Raw genomic sequence first — 19616 nt, forward strand, 5'->3', positions numbered from 1 at the left:
ACATACACACACACACACCCTATGGCAGACATCATACATGGCAACCATGAACATACTTGAAATCTTCCCAAATATGGACACTGATGGATTACTACATTAATGACTGTTTTTTGTCAATTACTATGTGGGTTATTTAGGGCTCTTAGAGTTATCATAGATATATTAGTGATATTACTCTATTCATGTTATAGTAGAGAGAGAGAGAGAGAGAGAGACGCCTGAACTCACATCTCTTGAAGAGAGGCACAGTGGTAGAAACTCGGCAGCTCTTCTATGGCATTGTGTGACAGCTCCCTGAAAACAAACACATATAGATTGTCTTTAAATGCAAGTTTCCTGAAGAGTGCTGACAATATGGAAAAATGCAAAGTGTATAATGCATTTTGTTGAAGGGTACGCTAACATGACAACAATGTACTAAAAATGTTTTTCCTTTGAATTTTTTAAAATGTTTTGCATACAGATTGCATGACATCACCATTTTCACTAATGTTTCCGTAGTGTACACAGAGATGATAACTGTATCGTTTTAAAAAGTTTGCATTTTCAGGCCCCCAGATGATAAAATGACATTTCCGACAAGTTACGGTTTTAGTTGAAAATGGTGTTGTGTAAACATCCCCTTAGAATACATCCTCTTCCATGCCAGTTTAAAGTGTAAACATTTTTCACATAATGATCATTACACAGATTAATTATAGACTTACACAGTGAGCCTCAATGATTAAGTCCCATTGAGGCAAGTCAGTCCTTGTTTGTAAAGATGAATTTCAATAACATGTTAAAAATCTGACAATGGTATGATTTTGCATCTTTAGCTCAAATTAGCATGATCTCAGATGAGGGTTACAACTCTCCCATTTTTCTACACATGTACTTTCTCTCCCTTATACTGTTTTTGAAATGAACAAACACATGTATACATTTCTTAATGTTATTTATAATTAAAATGATAATTTCCCCTCCTAATTGCAATTATTTTTTTAAGTCTCTATTTTTACCTAATTAGTGTATTAACATGTTTATGCAAGAGGAAACCTTGGAGAGAGAATAAGCGGATATATAGAAAGACATTGGCATGTTAAGCAGCTACTTTCCCCAGAGGTCTAATTCTTCATTTAACAGTTTCATAAAGTTTCACTCGTCCTGCAGGGGTTTCTCTAACTGAAAATCTCCACCTGGAAGTGGTTTCTCTTATCCATCTTAAACAGAGTGCATGAAGGCAAAGCAAAAGGTCAAATTAGCTTGATCTAAACTTAAATCAAATAACATTTCAAATTGTTTCACAAGCATGGCACAACTGATTAAAAAACGATCGCATTGTTCTCTTTTAGTAAAGTTGGCTAAATATCCACCCGCTGATGTTTTGAAGTTCATGTTAAAAGAGGAGCTCCTTGAAAGTTTGGCTACATTATATCCCTGACGGTGAATTTGAACTCCCTTTGCCAGATTGGATCTTTAGGAATCATTTAGAGATGAGCTTTCAAATGTGTTTGTGTGCAGGTGCGTATTTGTGTTTGGAGACTCACAGCACTCTTAATTTAGGCAGCAGGTGACAGAGATCAAATGGCAGGCCGGTTAGTCCAGCTCGGGTCAGCGTACTGAGAGAAAATCAAAGAGGAGAGTTTACACTGAATGTGTGCGTGCCAAACAGGAGACAGAAACTATGTTTTACAAATGAATGTGCATGCACTGCAATAAATGACTTTTAAAAATGAAGGAACTGAGATGTATCCCTAAAACAAGGTTTGCTAATGTAAATGCGACATTAAAGATTCTAAAAATACATAAAAAATTTTTTAATGGAAATAAGACAAATCTCATTAAAATTGTTTCAAAAAGTGTATTTTCAGTGTATTTCAGATCTGTAGGTAAATACAAGGCACAGTGCAGTTATTTATTTTATTTTCCTGGAAAAATTTGAATATACTACAATCTATCCAAGCTCTATAGACAAAGATGCAATGATTTCCCTGAAAATTATAAGTTAACACTGTGGTGTTATCAAAATTTTGCTTAGTTTGAGCATCCCACCCAGCCTTAACAGTGGCTTGAGAATAGGGTGTGACAAAAACCTGTTTGAAAACCCTTCCCCCTTAACTCTAATGAACGGTTTAATACTCTGTGCTTTTATTATCAGTAATTATATACCAGGGTTCATATTAACTGATCATTCACCAGTAAACATAAGTGCTCGGTTCAGTATGCCTTTGCATCTTTTTTTTTTAACCTTGTACAAGACTCGCTGACATGGTGAGAGATCAGTAAAAGCATCTCTATTTTGTCAACGGTTATTCCTTTGTCCTCAACGGTGGGAAGAACTTCTGGAAGTCTCTTAAGTGAAACTGATCCTGCGTGAAATGGGGACATTTGATCTCAGACTCACAGAACTTGCAGGCTGGTGGTTCCTTTCAAATCGGGAAACTCTCGGATCTCAGTGGCCCCGTTCAAAGAGCTAAAACGAGATTAGGTAACTCATTAGTGAGGCTTGTTCTGCTAATGAAGATGTCGTCCAGCAAAACCACAGGGATGTCTACTGTGACCGTATACACTTAGCTCCCCATCATCTAGAGGCAATATTATTCCACTTGATTCAAAATGATTACACTTGCAACACTACCCAAAATCAACAATGGAAGACTTCATATTAAAATAATGGAGGATGAACAGACCCTCTGCATTTTTATGCATTGTGTAACTGGAGAGAGATAAATGACTTTTTATTAGTTTTATGAAATGCTAAATCTCATATTTTGGCATTTATGAGGTTATAATTGAATCGTGCTGTTTTTTGGAGACAAATTACTAGTTTAATGTTTACTTATGAGAGACATGATGGCAAGAGGCGAGCAAGATTACAGTATTCATCAGATTGAAAGGGATGATGAAATGGAAATTATACACATTTGCCAACTGGTACTTTAGAGGTGCCTTATCGGAAGCCAAACTGCTCTGTTTAATCATGTGTGTGTTATCATTTCACACATAGACTTGTACTTACAGCGTGTGTAACTTTGGCAAGAACTGAAATGCTGATCTGCCAACAAACTGAATGGGATTTTCGTAGAAATGACTGAAAAGAGAAGAAAAATACATCTTTTGTTAGAAATCAGATAGATCATTCAAAACAAGTGCCTGTTCCTTCACCCGTTTGTAAAATGACCTAAATATTTGTCACATGTTTCCTATAGATAAACATACTTTTATAACATGTCTGTCTATCAAAGGGTGAGGCATGTTTAGTCAACAGAGAAACTCTTTACTGTCGTTGCTGAGACAAGATACTCACATGGTCTGCAGAAGTGGGTTCCCCACAAATGCTCTCTCGGGAATGGCCTTAATGTTGTTGTTATGGAAACCCCTGTAAGACACATGGAGAGTGAGAATACGGCCATCTGCACATTTGAACACAATCCACTATGGGATGAGGAAATCCAGCGATCAAGACCAGCTTTGCAGAGTGCTTTTGCTAACTGCATCTGTTCCGTATAGGCTATAAATTGTAGCACTGACGTGCTATTAGGAGTGGCCGCGAATTCAACTACTGAAACAGCTTATAATTCATCATCATCTGCCGTCACTATGAATATAACATGCTAAAGTTAATTTATGGCACACACGTTGCCAGCCAATTGTAATCCGAAAATTCTAAACAGTCTAAAATAATTACGCGTGTAAAATAAACAAGGTTATAAGGGTGCCTTTTTGGGTGCTGAAAATGAATTTATCACCTTGGACAATCGAGTCCAGTTGTATTTTATCCCAGGCAAAGCTCAATCTCGCACATGTGTGAGCCATTTGTTTGCGTCAGTTCACATTTGCCCATGTAAACATCCTTTGTATCTTACAGAAACACCTGTCAGGAGGCAGTCCCGCAGGCAAAAAACACTTTAGGATACTTGAGAAGGAAGGACTTAAGCACTCATCTCCAAGCATCTGCTTTTTTCAGGAGACTTGTGCTTGAGAACCATATTCTAGGGACTAAGCGGGATTTACAAAGAGCACGAGGCCAGGCCAAGCGGTCCACTTTAAAGGAAGCACACTGACGCATGTATGCCGGGTAAGTTAGTCTCGGTTACTTACAGTTCCTGAAGCTTGGCGAGTGTGCGAATGGCCACAGGGAACTCCTGAAGGTCATTGAAGTTCAATTCCCTAGAGAAAGGAGACCAACCATAAGAGCAGGAGAACATTAAGAAACACAAGCTAAGAGAAAAGATCTTATGAAAAGATTTACATAATGTTTATGACTCAATAAGCATAGTTACGTCTGTTTTTTTAGTTGTGTCTTGCATAAGACCTTTTGAACAACAATTAGCGGTCTCGTCACATATTAGCCCAACTGTTTTGATGTTTTTATTTGATCTTTCATCATATGTGTCTGTAATATAAGCAAACACTTAAGAACTGTGGTTCCAATCAGTCAAAATCCCCCTCAGTGACTTTGTGGGTTTTCCATGTTGGTAATTCTTTGGAGACCAAGACAGCTGTTCTAACTAATCTGATGTGACGTGACCTCTCCTCTGCATACATTATTTGTGTTGTATGCATTTCATTAGCCTTCTAGGAAACCTGCGTCCAAAAACCGAGCTTGAACCAAAACATGGGCGGTTGCTAAGGGCGAGCGCCCTTTACATGCAGGTGCAAGAACAATGTGTTTATAGCCATAGTTTGCATGTTGTTTTCCTTGGATCTCAGCGTTCCTTTTCATCTCCAATTCTTTTGGAGTTTTTCAGAGAATAATTATTGGGAAAATCCTATAATTGAACAGGAGATTTTTTTTATTTATTTATTTATTTTTTTCCACAAACCCTCTTTTTTTGCCCAGTAAAGGCAACTGGACAGCATAAATACAGTAGCTGCCTTTGGCCCTGTATCCCCTTGTGAAGGCCCAGGTCTTATCATCTGCTCCTCGCAGTTACAAAACCCAACGCTGAACGTGTCTCTTCATACCCATAATTATATGTCTTAGCCCTTTGTGTTAAGTGTACGCTTTCAAAAAAGTTCAAATGTTTATATATTTTAGTTTTTATTATTTTTTTTAAGGGGAAAAACATTTCTGGCAGGTGGCCAGCGCGTTTGAAGTGAGCTTGGTGAATAGGGGTGGACCCGCGTTGGCTGCCATCCAGAATGGGCGAAGCACTTGCTTAATACCAGTGTGTGTATATGTGTGTGTGTCTATATGTGCGTGAGTGTGTCTGTGTTGCACAAGAGTGTTAAAGCAAACTGAACTTGGCCTAAGTTTGAGTTGAAAAGAAAAACTATTTAAGGAGATTGTTGATATTTGACAAATTCACTTAAATCTAAAGTCATTTCTGCACCATTAGTGTCACCAACAAAACTGCAAAAATAATGCATTTTCAAACATAGTCCAACACAAAGATAGCTCTGCCCCAAACTTGTGCCATTGGTTGAACCGGTTTTGGCGGGCTCCTTGGGATGTTCAAACAAACAGCATCATTTTCATAGCACCACAGAGGCATCAACCTATGAAGGACTTACTTGTACACTCTTAAAAATAAAGGTTCCAAAAGAGGGATTTCACACAGAAGCCTATTTCCACTATGAAGGACCTCTTTTGGAATGGAAAGATTGCATGGAGTCATCGATGCCAAATAAAGAACCTTTTTTTTAAAAGCAGCACTTTTAAACAATATGAGCCATTCAGATTATATGAATGTGAATGAACATCTTTTTATCAGTTAGTTCGCTCTATTCTAATGAGTCATGTAAGTGTTTAAGCAACTTGCAGCCTATAAATTGGGCTGCATATTGAGAGACTGGGAACACGCTGTTGTGGGCGAGCCGTGCCGCGTGGTTCTGCCATGTCTACATCCTGGTTTTGTTTAGAACATCCGTCAGTCTTGTTTGGAGACATTACTTTGATATGGCAGAGAAAAGGAATGCCTTTAATTTCCTGTGAAGACCTCATTGTTTAGAATGGGAGCTGTCAGTTACCTCGATTTACAATTCGTCAAACCACGCAGAAGTTTGTTTAAAAGCGAAATAATCAGGCATCACAACAAAACAACACTGTGGTGGCCACTTTTCTGATGCGTTTTCAGAGATAATTACAGTGATGGGGATTATAGTAGCATCAATAAAAAGAAGGCAAATATGTTTCCCTCTGTTGATTCAGGAAGCTCAGCACTTCCCAAACACACATGTGCAACTAAACTGAGACAGCTGGCATGATTTCTTGTAGTGTGTCATGTTACATATAAGAATATTTGCCTCAGGAAGATTAGTTTCTTGCTTAGCCATCATTATAGCGGTAATTAAAATGTCATTCACTATGCAGCATGACTACATATTACAATTTCTGGGAGCTTTTTTCCATTAGCATGGTATTTTAATTGTACTGCATACAAGCTTAATACTTATAGTATTAAAATACTAATAGGTGACTTATTCATGTTTTACAATATAGTTTAATGTACATAGGACTCCAAAACTTTATCCCCTAAAGAAATGTTTTTCAAATAGTTTTTTATCGCGTACTCCCCTCAGCTCAGAAATATATTTTTAGTAGTCATATTTATATATTTTATTAAAGTATGCTATTATATTTAGTATATTTTAGTAGAATGCTTTTCTGAAGAAACTTGCTTATGTACATCCTGATTGAGAATCAGTTTCCTACTGTATCATAACTAATTTCCTATCACTCTACCTTGTATAATTTTCAAGAGCTTAAATCTAGCGTGAAAAAATATTTTCTCCTTGGAACAAATTTTCTTCCAAAAGGTAAATTTATCAAGCCACACAATTGTCACAGGAGATTTTCAGTGCAAAGTTTCTCAGTGATTGCTTTCAAATGAAGTGTTCAGTTCAGTGTGTGCAATTCTCAAGGTTGAAATCCTTCTCGTAAAGAGGAAAACGTCATCTCTAGCACTTCAGCAGGCTGTTAAAAAGCAGGTGTGAACCTCTCGGTATCCTGGAGACCACCATGACTTCAGCATATGCTTATTCCTTTAAAGACAAACTCTCATAGTATGGTCTATGTAAAGTCTTTCATACATTACATTACAAATATGCATTGGCTCTGGTTCATAAGCCCCTTTCAGAATGTCTCGTGAATTTTATTTGCATTTCTAATGTATTTGTTAAGGGCCTATTTGACATTTGATTACAGTCTACCATTTTCAGTAACGTATAAGTTATATAGTCTGAATTCTGGTAGAGAATGTGCACTATTGTCCAGCTATAATATGAAAATTTTAGGCAGTAGCCATAAAATCATGATGTTTTTAATTATATTTTTTAACTAGTATATTAATTTGTTCATAGTCTTATATTAATATAAATTTTATTAGGTTTTAAGATGCAGACTGTCAAGTAAAATGCCGACCGTCAGTTAGAAATGGATCCAGCTCTTATATAATATAAATTCAACCACCTCTAACATAGGTCATGCTATTGACATTGCTCAAAAAATAAAAGTGGGCAGTGTAGTGATATAATCGTAAGTGTTCCAACAAGAAACTTGTCTTGAAATCTGTTTTTTACATTATGAATGGAAATTATATCCTATTACATTTCCCACTCAGTTTAACGACCTTATGATGGATATATGAAGCTATGGGACAAAGGGAAGTGTATTAAAAAATATTTGTAGCCTGTAATACCAACATCAGCCACATGATAACCAAAACCCCGAAGGTCCGCTAAAAATCACTGTATAGTTTCCACACTGCTTACACATATACAGTTAAATGGCACACTCAAGAAATCACCCAACACTGAAGTCATTGTCAGGACATTATCATTGTTTCTAATGAAAGTCTGCCATACTTTAATGAGAGGTAAGAGTGTTTTTAGAAAACAAGGTTCTGCAATTAATATGTGTGTATCTCAACAGCAGAAGTACTGTGTAAAGAATGATTTGTTTATAGTTAATACAAAGCTGAACCACTGAACATAAGTAGAGACAGGCTAGTTGGCTACTAATTTTGATATATATTATAGACGCAGACCCTTCCATAATGATTCCGCAAGGACACCGAAATCAAATAACAGATCAGGGTTTGTTTGCATTAAAAACCAGGAAATGCTTTCATGTTTTTAATCTTTCATGAAGGGACTATCTTACTTACAGAGTCTCGAGGCTGTGCAGTCCCTCAAAGCAGTTCTGTCCGAGGGTCCGGATCATGTTGTTATGAAGATGCCTAAACATGAAAACATTCATTAGGATTATAGTAAACAGGAATGACACCTGCTTGGCTGTGTCCATTGCTTCAAATAAACGTAAACCGGTGGCGGATGAGATATAAAATTAATCCAGACTATCATTTCACTGCTTTGTAATTGAATGCGTTTCAGATTCTTGGGGTGTCCTGTTAAAACAAGGCTTGAGTTCCAACTTCCTCTTATTTCCTGGTTTCCTGTCCTCACACTGACACATGCACAACAGTCAGTATGATTTAGACAAATAAGGCATGGTCCTGGATCAAGGGATAGGGTAAAGCTCAAGGTTGGGGTTAGGGGCTTTAAGAACATTCCTAATTTTCCCCTCTGATTGAAGGGACTGGATATATATTTGGGGTTAGCTACTAGGCATGTTGACCCAGAAACACATCCTACTTGGTTTATTTATCTTGTGTGGAAGTAGATACTTACAGCACAACCAGGTTGGATAGGTTCCTGAAGGCATAGTCTGGGATGTGGGTGATGCGGTTTAGGGCAAGGGTCATAGCCTGGAGCGAGGAGAGGTCGTTGAGGGCTCTTACTGGGATCTCTGTCAGGGCATTGTCATCAAGCCACAAGTGTCGCAGGGACCGCATACCCGAGAGGGTCCTTGCTGGCACCTCCACAATCAGGTTGGCATCCAGACGCCTGTTTATATTAGAATGAACAGAAGCAGACGTTTATTCCTGTAGACAGATTATGTACGGTGTAGAAATTTAGGAGAAAATGCAGTCAGTCATGTTTAACCATGATCCCAGGTGGTTTCAACTTTAACCTCAAATATGTGCATTGATTTGATGTCAAATTAGCAGGAGATTAGCTGAAGGAAGTGTCATCAAGACACTATACACTACACACCCTCCATAAACATATACTTGATGTTCTCCACTAGCTTTTTTTTTTGAATATTGAGGCCTGACCTTGTGTGACTCCAGCCCCACAGTGTTTGTGACCCAGTCAACGGCAGCACTTCTTGTCCGTGCAGTGTCCTGTCATGGAATCTTACCTCTTTCATTTCATTCATCAAACTGCCATGCCTTACAGAGGTGCATAAAAAAGATGAACAAAGGAACCACCAAATGTGGCTAAACAGAAAGAGATTCTCTGCTGTGGTCAGCGGTCACAACATTTCTGATTTGACGATATCATAATTAAAGGATAATTTTGTTGCCTCTTTGTTTCTATCTTTTGTTGTTCTGGTGTAAGGTTTGGCACCACTTCCTGAGTGATTTAGTTTTCCCCCCAAGTGATTTATATGCAAAGGTTTTATGAAGCTATCTTTAGTTACTCCAGCATGGACTTGTTTAATGAGAGTTTTGGCACGGTCGGCGCTCTGTATGTTTGATGAAACATCGGGAGCCCACAGGTGGAGTGCTATGCTTTGTGGGTTTTTACATTTTTGAATTTAAAGCTTTTGGAGAGAGGGTGCTAAATCACAACAAGTGCATTTCAGAGGATACAAAAAAAGAGTTGTGCAATCACAGACCAGGCGTAAAGGGCTGCCGAGGCAAAGATTCCACTCTCGATCCAACCACATGAAGGCGTTTTGAAAATTGGCCATTCCTCTTTCATTTTCCTTGCACTCATATGGTGTAATAAAGCACCGATTGATAATTTGATGACTTTGTGGCATGGTGAGTTGATTTGGTTAAAGCCACCAAGCAATTGTTGCTCCACACTGACTGGAAGGCTTTAAGACGCTATTGAACAGTTTTTCTCTCTGATTTTTGGAAATTAAACAAAGAAACTGAGCTAAAGATAAAAGCTGTGAAAAAAACTTCAGAGGTTGCTGGAAATAATTGAAAGTGCAGACATTTGGATTCTTTCACAAATCTAAACCCCCCCCCCCCCTTTCTTTGCAAGGCTGTTGTTGTTGAGACCTTGACATCTCCACAACCAAGATGAATGTCCTCCCTGTGTCAACAAGTTAAGCCTTTGATCTAATGAATGTTGCCCCCTGGATTCAGTGGATGAGGGGTGTGCTGAACATCCGTGATCAGCGAGTCGTGATGTATGATAGCAGCAGAGCACGTGGAGTTAGCCGCAAGCACTTCCTCTGCATTTCTCCCCCATGACCTTTCACACACATTAATTTTGCCCTGGCCTCTCCTCATGTCCCCTCTGGCCTCCTCAACCCTCAAGCTGAGGGTAATGCACGACGAGCATCAATAGAAGAGGATCTTGAACCCAAAATTCAATGCCATTAGGCTTTTAAAAACTCCCCGTATTCTCAGATTACATTTTCCATGCTGTGCAACCCTGCTAGGTAAACACCAATGTCTTGCTGATTACTCTTAATCATCTGTCTTGATAGGCTTAAGACTTGAAATTGCATTTGCAAACATTGCTTTTGCAGTCTCTTTTGTGTGGAATTTTATTGGTAGGCATCATATGATCAAGGGGTATTGCATTGCCTCTGATTTAAGGAAGGTGAGTCTTGTTGCTCAGCTTTTACTGGATCTTTATCAGATCTTTCTTTGATAGACTAAATCCTGGAAGGATGGTCTTGACATCAAAGGATGCTCTGTGCTGAGTGTATCAAGTATAGCCTACAGTCCTAAACTCTGGTATAGAGACAAAGATGAGTTTCATCACCAATCCTCTATCCTGCCCCAACTCATCTTCTCTCTGTCTACATCGGGCGCCAGTGGACTTCAAACCTTATAGCCCCCCAAGTGGTTAACCAATCCCCATCTTATCATTATCCTAAATTACATGTTTGTTGAGAACTAAATGCCTTTCTACTCTTGTGGGAACTCAGGATAGAGCACCTAGCCGAATCACTGCATATTCTTTGTTATGGGGGATTGAAAGTGAGCGTAAATTTTCTGGACGAATGCCAGAGTCTCTGCCTCACTTCAGGGAGGGCCTGGACACAGTCTATGCACGTCTGGAGCCTCTTCTGGAACCAGGCATGTCTTCCATGTGGAAAAAACTCTGTTGGTGGCAAAGGAATTAAATTTGTACGCCATGACTCTAATGAAAACATCCTCGCAAAGGTAGAAGGAAATGAGCGCATGGATATTTACGTGGAATTATTAATTTGGAAAAAGTGGGTGTGTGGCTCCGCTCCGGGATGCTGACTGGCATTGGGAATAATTGAAAGTAGTCGAGGGGTGGATGTAAGTGGAACAGATGGACAAGGCCAGACAAAATACCAGACAATATTTAGATTCTGACCTTTTCATGGGAAGCCAGTTAGGAAGGGGGCGTGATTCCGATTAGGAGGGAAACTTTGGACATAAGGGAAGAGGGGAAGAGTAACCGATGTAAAATTGGGCTCTTCACAGCTCATTGAATCTCCCAGCGCTCACTCAGGAGCCGGTGCACAGTGTCTGGCGGTTTCTTCATGGGTTCCAGATGCGCCAACAGCCCCCTTTTTCACCGTTCTGTTATTAAATGAGATGTTGTCACATTTTGTCTTCGTCAAGAAGTGTGGCCTCTGTAATATCATATTAGTCTCTGTTGTGAGTTAGCATTTAGCTAATAGCTCTCAGAGATAAAGTATAAACCCAGACCCACTGAATGCATTTTGAAAATTTTAAATACTGTATTGCACAGATCACATTTAAACTACTATGAGTTTTGTTTCTTTTTCTTGAACGAGAATAAAAAAAAAACAAGACAAAAAACTAAAAAAACAAAACAAAAAAACAATAGTGTCTTACTATTATACAGCCAAAGAACACCTGTTTTACCACTACCATGTGTGTCCTAAATTGCAGACTTGAGCTTCCCTGGTGGGGAGTTCTTTAATGAAGGGCCTAATGGTCCTAATAGGCATATAAATAACTGGGCTTTCCTGCATCAACTCCATTAGAGATAAATGCCAAGAGTTACCTCATGACTAGATTGCACTGTGGACCAAATAACCCTACTGCTAGAGACCTTATCTGATAGAGGGGTGCTAAATCATTTATTGTGTTACTTGTGCTGTGCTTATGATGTAATATCTGATACATAATTCTTGATAATGTAAATGTTTCTGGATGAACATTTTTCCTTTCAATTTAGAATTCTTTTGTTGGACGATGGAAGCATTTTCTAAGCAGAATAACATTTCACATGAGACCAATTATTGAATCAAATGAATCCATTTTATACCAGCTGTTAAGCTTAAAGTTGTGGTCACAACCAAGAGGTTTACACTTGGCATGTCGACCTATCCAACGTTGCTTTAATATACACCATTGCTTCATGTAAATCTCTAACAGCCCAAGTTTGCTTTTATCACTTGAACTATGTGATACTTACAGAGAGAGTAAATTGGGTAATTCCCATGGGTCTTCACTGGGCAGTCTCTCTAACTGGTTATTCTGCAACATCCTGTAAAGATACGGTAAATGAAAATTAGAAAGATAATTAATTTTGCTTTGGTGAATATTAAATAATAAATATTTTGAAACATATTGAAACCTAACACAATGTGATTATAATAATAATAATTAAAAAAATAAATAAATAATAAAACCAGTATCATCTCAGTGGCAATGGGCGACCTTCTCTTTGTATTAAAGGAAATGTATTAAAAAAGTTACCACTACTCAGTTCTATATGTGTTTGATGAGTGGTATAGTTGAGCAATAAAGCAATTTTGTCATTTATTTATTTATTTTAATAGAGCATGTCAGTATGGCTCTTGGGAAAAACATTGTCTAGCTTAATGCTGATGAAGTTACCTGTCACTGACATTAATCAGTCAGGAGATATGATTTCAGGTACTGTGTGGTGCACTTTTCAGTGGGCAAAACCAGAACATGGGAGGGGCAGAGAGACTGAACAAGACGGAACAGAATGAGGGGGAGAAACTGCTTGGGTGGGCCACTGAGGTCATGCTCATAGGACTCGTTGAATAAAAAAACAAAAGAAACAGGAAGTGGTAGAACAATGACATTGAGCTCTTTGAACAAAGCAAATTATTCCAATGTGAGAGCACGCGGCCAGAGATGTTGATCTTTAATCACAAGGCAGTCAGCTTTATCTTGTCCAATCAAATGAAACTCCTGACATTGACCACACAGCAGAGAATTGCTAATGCTTGAAGGAATAAATACACCTTTGTGGGCAGGATGACCTTATCAAGGAAATTGATAATTGATATTCAGTTTTGCATGGCATTGTCATATTTTCACTAATACATGTTTTTGATGTGATATTTTTATAATGTTTTTCTTGTAGTTTTAGGTTTTGGTTTATATGCTTTGACATTTACGTGCACGGGATTCTGACTGGCTCATTGAAAACTGAACATTAGATAAAACGTCAGAAGGTCAGGTACCTGGGCCTCAGACAAGTTTGGTTGTTGAATAAGATACAATAGGGCACATAAAGCAAACAGAAAAATATGTAACTATTGTTATACCCAACCCAATCCCTTTCTGTCTACATTGACCACTGAAATAAGATCTCTGACAGTGACAGACATTATCTTGTTTTCAAAACAAGCAAAAACATATTCAAATATTAAACTGAACTAAATTAAAATCACGTTGTCATTATCCTACAAAAATGTAAATCTAGCAACAGTTAAAGAAAACTTGTTCAATTATTTTTAATTACTGAAAAGGTATATGATGGAGACATGAATAAGAGTGTTTAGTTTTTAGTTTAGGATTTGATGTGGCATGGCAATTTTCTTGTGGTGTGCAATCAAAAAAAAAAAAAAAAAAAAAAAAAAAAAATTCAGTGTCACTGGGTTGTTGAATGACAGTATTGGGGCAAATTTACTATACATTCCAGGACAACATGGAAAGGTGCATAGAATCCTATGTGGAAATTCTGAGATGTATGTTGGCCTGAATGAAGTTGTTCCATGCCTGGCCTTTGTCTGTCCTGTTCCATTCCATCAACTGGGTTTAAGACAGTCCATAAAATAAAAATCTGTCAATAAACCATCAGCAAACACCCAGACATTCACCGCAGAGCAAAACCTGAATCATCACCTGTCAGAGGTTCTGTTTCTAATTTTGCAGTAAATGACACTGCAACAAAAGTATATATATATTTTTTTTTCAGAATGAATCACCCCGAATAATATTTTCCATAGAAGCATTAACTGAAACAAAAACGCTCTCGCTCTTTCTGTCTTTCGTTACTTACAGGACTTTGAGGTTGTAGAGGCCTTGGAGCACAGGGCCAGGGATGTGTCTCAGGTGGTTGCCCGAAAGTCTCCTGTGGAAGGACAAAATAAGTGCTTTGGTTCATTTGCTGTCCGACACATTGATGACTTTAACAGAGAAAATAGAATCTGGTGAATTCATAAAGCCGAGTATGCATGCGTGTGCATTAAAGAGCTCACGGTGGAAACAAAAGCAGCTGGGGTTCAGATCTCTCTGGCCGCTGGTCTTGTACAGAAATCTCTCTTTTGTATGGTCTCCAAACACATCAACACATTTTGAAAGAGGAGCCAAGATATGTATGCACTCTAAGCTCCTTTTGCCTCCTGTGGCAACAAACAAGTCATAGTACAACTGAATTTACAATACCAAAGATAAAATGGTTAGAGTTGCTACTGAAGTGGAAAATGTACTCTATGATATATTGTTAGACACTGGTATAGTTTGAAGGCCTCACTGTACAGTCAGGGTGCGAATAATGAGAGTTTGATGTGTATACTAAAATGCAAATTGGTGTTTTATAATGTAGTCAGAGTGTATAATGTTACCCGATGCCAAACAGACAATCTTAAACAGAAATTATGTCCCACTGAGGTAATCATACCATCATTATGCATTCAGTGCTAAAAGTGGGCTATAGGCCCCAAATCCAATTTTAGTCATTTCAACAAATCATCCAAATAATCAATCCTCATTTCAGTTGACCCCTTTAAAAATCACTGTATAATGTGCAAACAGCTGCAGCCAAGCAGAGCATCATTGCTGATACCTCTGAAAGCACTCGAAACATGGGAAAGACGTTCCCAGAGAGAGTGAGAGCAAATATCAACCAGCTGTAGGCTCACTCATCTAGACTAATCAATTTGTTTATCAAACAAATCACTTAAGCGTTCGTGCCTGTTTTTTTCCTGGGTGGCAGAGTTTGAGGAAAGTCTGTCGAAGCCTCACAAGGAGTCCTGACAAGCTAAACAGGACCACCCATAACTCCTTACTGCTTTGCCTCAAAGTTGCTCCATCCTGCCGGAGTAGCCTCAATGTCCTCTTGTACTCCAAATGGTTCTTTTTGTGTGACAAGATGAAAGTTTTGAGAATTTCTGCCAATGTTTAGCATGTAAGTCAGCTTAGCTAATGTGATGGGTGCAACAGCTCTGGCAAAGCAACAACGGTGTTGTATACAAGCATATTGAGGGCCACACGGCTGACAGATCACACTCCCTTATGCGCTCACACACTACCATCTTCCGCCACTAAGCCATGAAGTCTCTGAGGTTTTTAATGGCTATCACTTCATGTTGTGCCAGACCACACTCTCATCCATCGACTCTATTTCTGGTAAGACCGTGTGCCGCCACTCTTTCACAAACATTTGTTTTGCACAGGGCAACAGACAGAGGGAAATAAAGCAGGGGGATGGAGGGGCTGGGGAAGGCAAAAATAAAAGTGTCAGATTTGGAAGCTGCGGAGCTTAGCGGTTCACCCCGTGCCAGTGACGGTTTCACATGCGTGTCGGATGAGGTTTCGGCACGTACCACAGCAAGCTGTTCTGCTGAAAGCTCATGCCGGCTCTGCGGTCAGCTTTTATCCCTCGTTATAATTCAGTCATGTATCTAAACACTGGAGCTTTCTGCTTTATGTATTCTCTCACATCACAGACAAACATGGCTTTAATGCCAATTTTCTTAAGCCACTTGTGTCAACATGTTGTATATTCTTCAAATGATGAGTGTATTGTTATGAACATTAAGAATGTTTGTTAAATCTTCAGAACTGAATGTGGCCTTGGGAACAAAATTAGATTTCTTTAATATTTTAACGCAATTACATTTTGATGCATTGTATACACAGAAACACAAATCCAGAAGGATTTCGTCACTCAGTGGAAGGTTTGCACAAAATAGAATTTCATTTCTGTGTATGAAAGGCATTGAAGTGTAACTGCATTCCGTCATTAAACGCTGCATTTAGTAGCATGTAAATTAATCCATTAATTCCACAACATTAATCAAGCTACACTTGTAGCCCCACACTTTCTCACTAGAGCAATGGTTTCTGGTCCTGCTCCTGGAAGGCCATTGTCCTGCAGATTTTAGCTCTAACTTGCCCCAACACACCTGTCTGGAAATTTCTAACAACTGAACTTTACAGGACAATTGCTCTCCAAGAACACGACTGGACACCCCTGCACTAGAAATGTCAATGTGGACTTCTGTTTGATGTTGGTCCTTGCTTCACTTGGTTGGTGTGAAAATTGACTTATGAACATTGGTGTGCTCTAGCAAATCACAGACTAAAGTTACTTGGAAAATTGGTCTGGTTTGATTCATGTGAACTCTGGTATTATTTGCAGTCCATACGAACACAATCCATGTTAAATTGCATCTGTGAGCCTCTGTTGCAGAGGTACCAAAACCTGCTCCTGGAGGTCCACCATCCTGCCCATGTCAGTTCCAACCCTACTACAACACACCTGCCCTTTATCATTAAATAATCCTGAACACCTTTATTAGGTTCAGCTGTGTTTGTTTAGGGTTGGAGCTGAACTCTGCTGTAGCCCACCAGGAGCATGGTTGGCTACCGATGCTCTATTGATAGCATAGTCACATTTTAGGAATAGAATTCATTTCTCTGTGCAGCTTGTCTCATAATAAATTGCCTTTGGAGAATGAAACCGTGGCATCTTCTTGTCCTGAGTTGTTAACTGATAGTGCTCATTGTAGTAGTCACATTGATGATTTGGGTAGATGCTGGGGATCTACTACTTCACCAGGCCAACGCTGGTCCCGGAGAGTCACACCTTGTCCAAATACCCACACTTGCGGTCTTTGCACTTGACCACTTGATTACGTATATGACATATTTCCTGTATTTGGTCCAAGTGTTAAAGTAAGCATGAAGACCACAAGTGTGTGTAGAACTTTTCATTACCTGATGGGACACACTTATAGTGTTGTAAAAGTTTGTGTTTACAGAGCTTTATTTTTATTTTCAATGCTTTGCATTTTAAAATCAATTTCTATCAGTTCAGGAGTCCCTATAACAGGTGACACAATTTAATTTAGTGATGCTTATAATTAAGTGATACATAGCAGTTGAAAATGTTGTACAAAACAATTATCACCACTTTTGCACCAATAAAACACACTGACTCTTTGTTTTACTACCAAATTTTATGTAATATCTAACTATATTAATACGTAACATACATTGGAAAGGTTATTGTGACCTCTTGTGACCTTGGAGCAAAACTCTGCAGGACTGTGGCTCTCTAGGACCGACATTGGCCACCCCTGCGCTACACATTAGGTCTGCACAATATTGGGAAAAAAAAAAAAATGACGTTGTGATATCTTTTTTTGTGACATTGCGAAATACAGGAATGTTCATGTTCATCAGAATTGCTCAAAAATTACTTTTTACTTTTTGCCTTATTTTTGGGTTGTACTGTATAATACACTATTTGACTCACCTTATTCACTATCAATTCAGGCAAATCAAGGATCTAATGTGTTATGAAATTAATAATAAATGTTGCTTTTTACCCTAAAATAAGGGAGCTCATTTGTGAATGAAGAAGTGCAGTCAGGTGTCTAGAAGCAATCCAGTTATGAGGAAGCTATATTCATATGTATTCCAGGTTAAAACAGAGCACTGCACTTAAGAAGACACTTTATTATCACATTAGGGAATTAATATGAGTGACAAAATAAGTAATTTAACATTTTATTCAATGATTACAAACCTCTCTTTTTGAAGATAGAAAATTAGTAAACATCTTTAGTCACAAAAAAAAAAAAAAAAAAAATCAACAACAACAAAAAAAAAACCCTATACACCAATCCCCAGAGTGGTTTATAAAATAAATATTTGTTATAAAACAAATAAATTGTAATAAGCTAAACTTAACTTGTAATAATTAACAATTAACGTATAATAAATAACATATATCAGAAGAATTATTTTGTTTTGCAGACTTTGTTTAGCAACACTGCCAAAGTAAAACAGTGTTGGTCATCATAGCTAACAAATAAAGATTAAATTAAACTTTTCAACAACTGTATAAAAAATTCATCTAGTTTCTTTCTTACCGCTTTTGCATATATTAAATATAAATATTCAGTAACACTTTATAATAAGGTTCATTAATTAACATTAGTTAACTACTTTAGTTGACATGAACAATACTTCTACAGCATTTATTAATGTTATTTCAACATTTAAAAAAGTTGTGCTTGTTAACATTAAATTAACATGAACTAAAAATGAACGACTGTATATAATAAATATTGTAATAAATGTATTGCTCATTGTTTGTTCATGTTAGTTAATACATTAACTACTGAGACCTTATTTTAAAGTGTTACCAAATGTTTAAAAACACCAATTTGACTTTTTAAGCTTTTGTATGGATAAATTTGCTCATTCAAGCTTAGAGGTTTTTGGCTAAGAATACCGGTCTATCCACCATTGCAGGCTTGAGACTTCAATCTTTATATTTCTTATTGATGTAGTACGACATCTCCTTCTTTTCGAGGTCTTAATCATATCGGTGTCTTCCTCGTGCCTTAGCAGCACTGAAGTGCTGAAGAGGTGAGGAACTGGCTTCATATAGGAGTCACTAACATAATCTTCTCCCGAAAGTGCATCTGTGAAATCCAGCAGTGGGCCCAGTTTCTTGCTGACAGATTCCAGGACATCTATATCTTGCCAGGTTGGAATCGGATGCCTCAGACAGGACCTGAGTTAAAGCCTTCTGCTGATTGAGTGTGTCGGTAAATTTAGCTCCTTCGGGCTTTTTCAAGAGCACCTCTGGCCCTCCAGCTGTGAGAAAAGTGACCCACCAGCTTCTTGCTGATACCTGTAGCATGGCATAAATTGCTCATAAAACTGTTATCATAACTGATTATTTACAGATATTTAGATACATGTTTAGTTTCTACATGCTTTCTTCAAAAGAGCTAAAATAACCCATTTAATCTCAAAAAATATAATTTGTGAATTATGATTATAGCTCTAACTCCTTTATCTCATCAAACCCAGATATAGGGATATATTATTAAATTGTTTTGCAAAAAAATAAATAAATACAAAAATTCAAAGAAACAAGTTTGCCTTAAACTGCTTATAAAACTAAACTTTATGATAAGTTACTGAACTTAGGAAAATGTTCATTATTTCAAGTCAAGTCGTGGCATAGCAATAGCAACAGTAGTAAAAATGCACGGGCATAACTTACCAATTGCAAGATGCAGCCTTTGGCCAAATTATTGCAACTTGGTCTACTTGTTGAGGGCGGAAGTCTTTACCACGTTCGCCGCA

At 38.0% G+C, this 19616-nt stretch overlaps 1 protein-coding gene across 1 annotated transcript in view; it reads right to left on the reverse strand.

Moving 5' to 3' along the window:
• LOC109065803 (leucine-rich repeat-containing G-protein coupled receptor 6) overlaps positions 1 to 19616 on the reverse strand; it is a 75586-nt gene that overhangs the window by 7630 nt on the left and 48340 nt on the right. Inside the window, exons 3-12 of the mRNA XM_042712679.1 lie at positions 14284 to 14355; positions 12439 to 12510; positions 8617 to 8832; positions 8094 to 8165; positions 4084 to 4152; positions 3290 to 3361; positions 3002 to 3073; positions 2387 to 2455; positions 1530 to 1601; positions 229 to 294 (exon numbers count right to left, since the gene is read on the reverse strand). Of these exons, the coding sequence (XP_042568613.1) occupies positions 229 to 294; positions 1530 to 1601; positions 2387 to 2455; positions 3002 to 3073; positions 3290 to 3361; positions 4084 to 4152; positions 8094 to 8165; positions 8617 to 8832; positions 12439 to 12510; positions 14284 to 14355 (852 nt within the window). The remainder of the gene's footprint in view (positions 1 to 228; positions 295 to 1529; positions 1602 to 2386; positions 2456 to 3001; positions 3074 to 3289; positions 3362 to 4083; positions 4153 to 8093; positions 8166 to 8616; positions 8833 to 12438; positions 12511 to 14283; positions 14356 to 19616) is intronic.

The sequence above is a fragment of the Cyprinus carpio genome, chromosome A23 (genome assembly GCF_018340385.1).
Source record: "Cyprinus carpio isolate SPL01 chromosome A23, ASM1834038v1, whole genome shotgun sequence".
Classification (NCBI taxonomy): domain Eukaryota; kingdom Metazoa; phylum Chordata; class Actinopteri; order Cypriniformes; family Cyprinidae; genus Cyprinus; species Cyprinus carpio.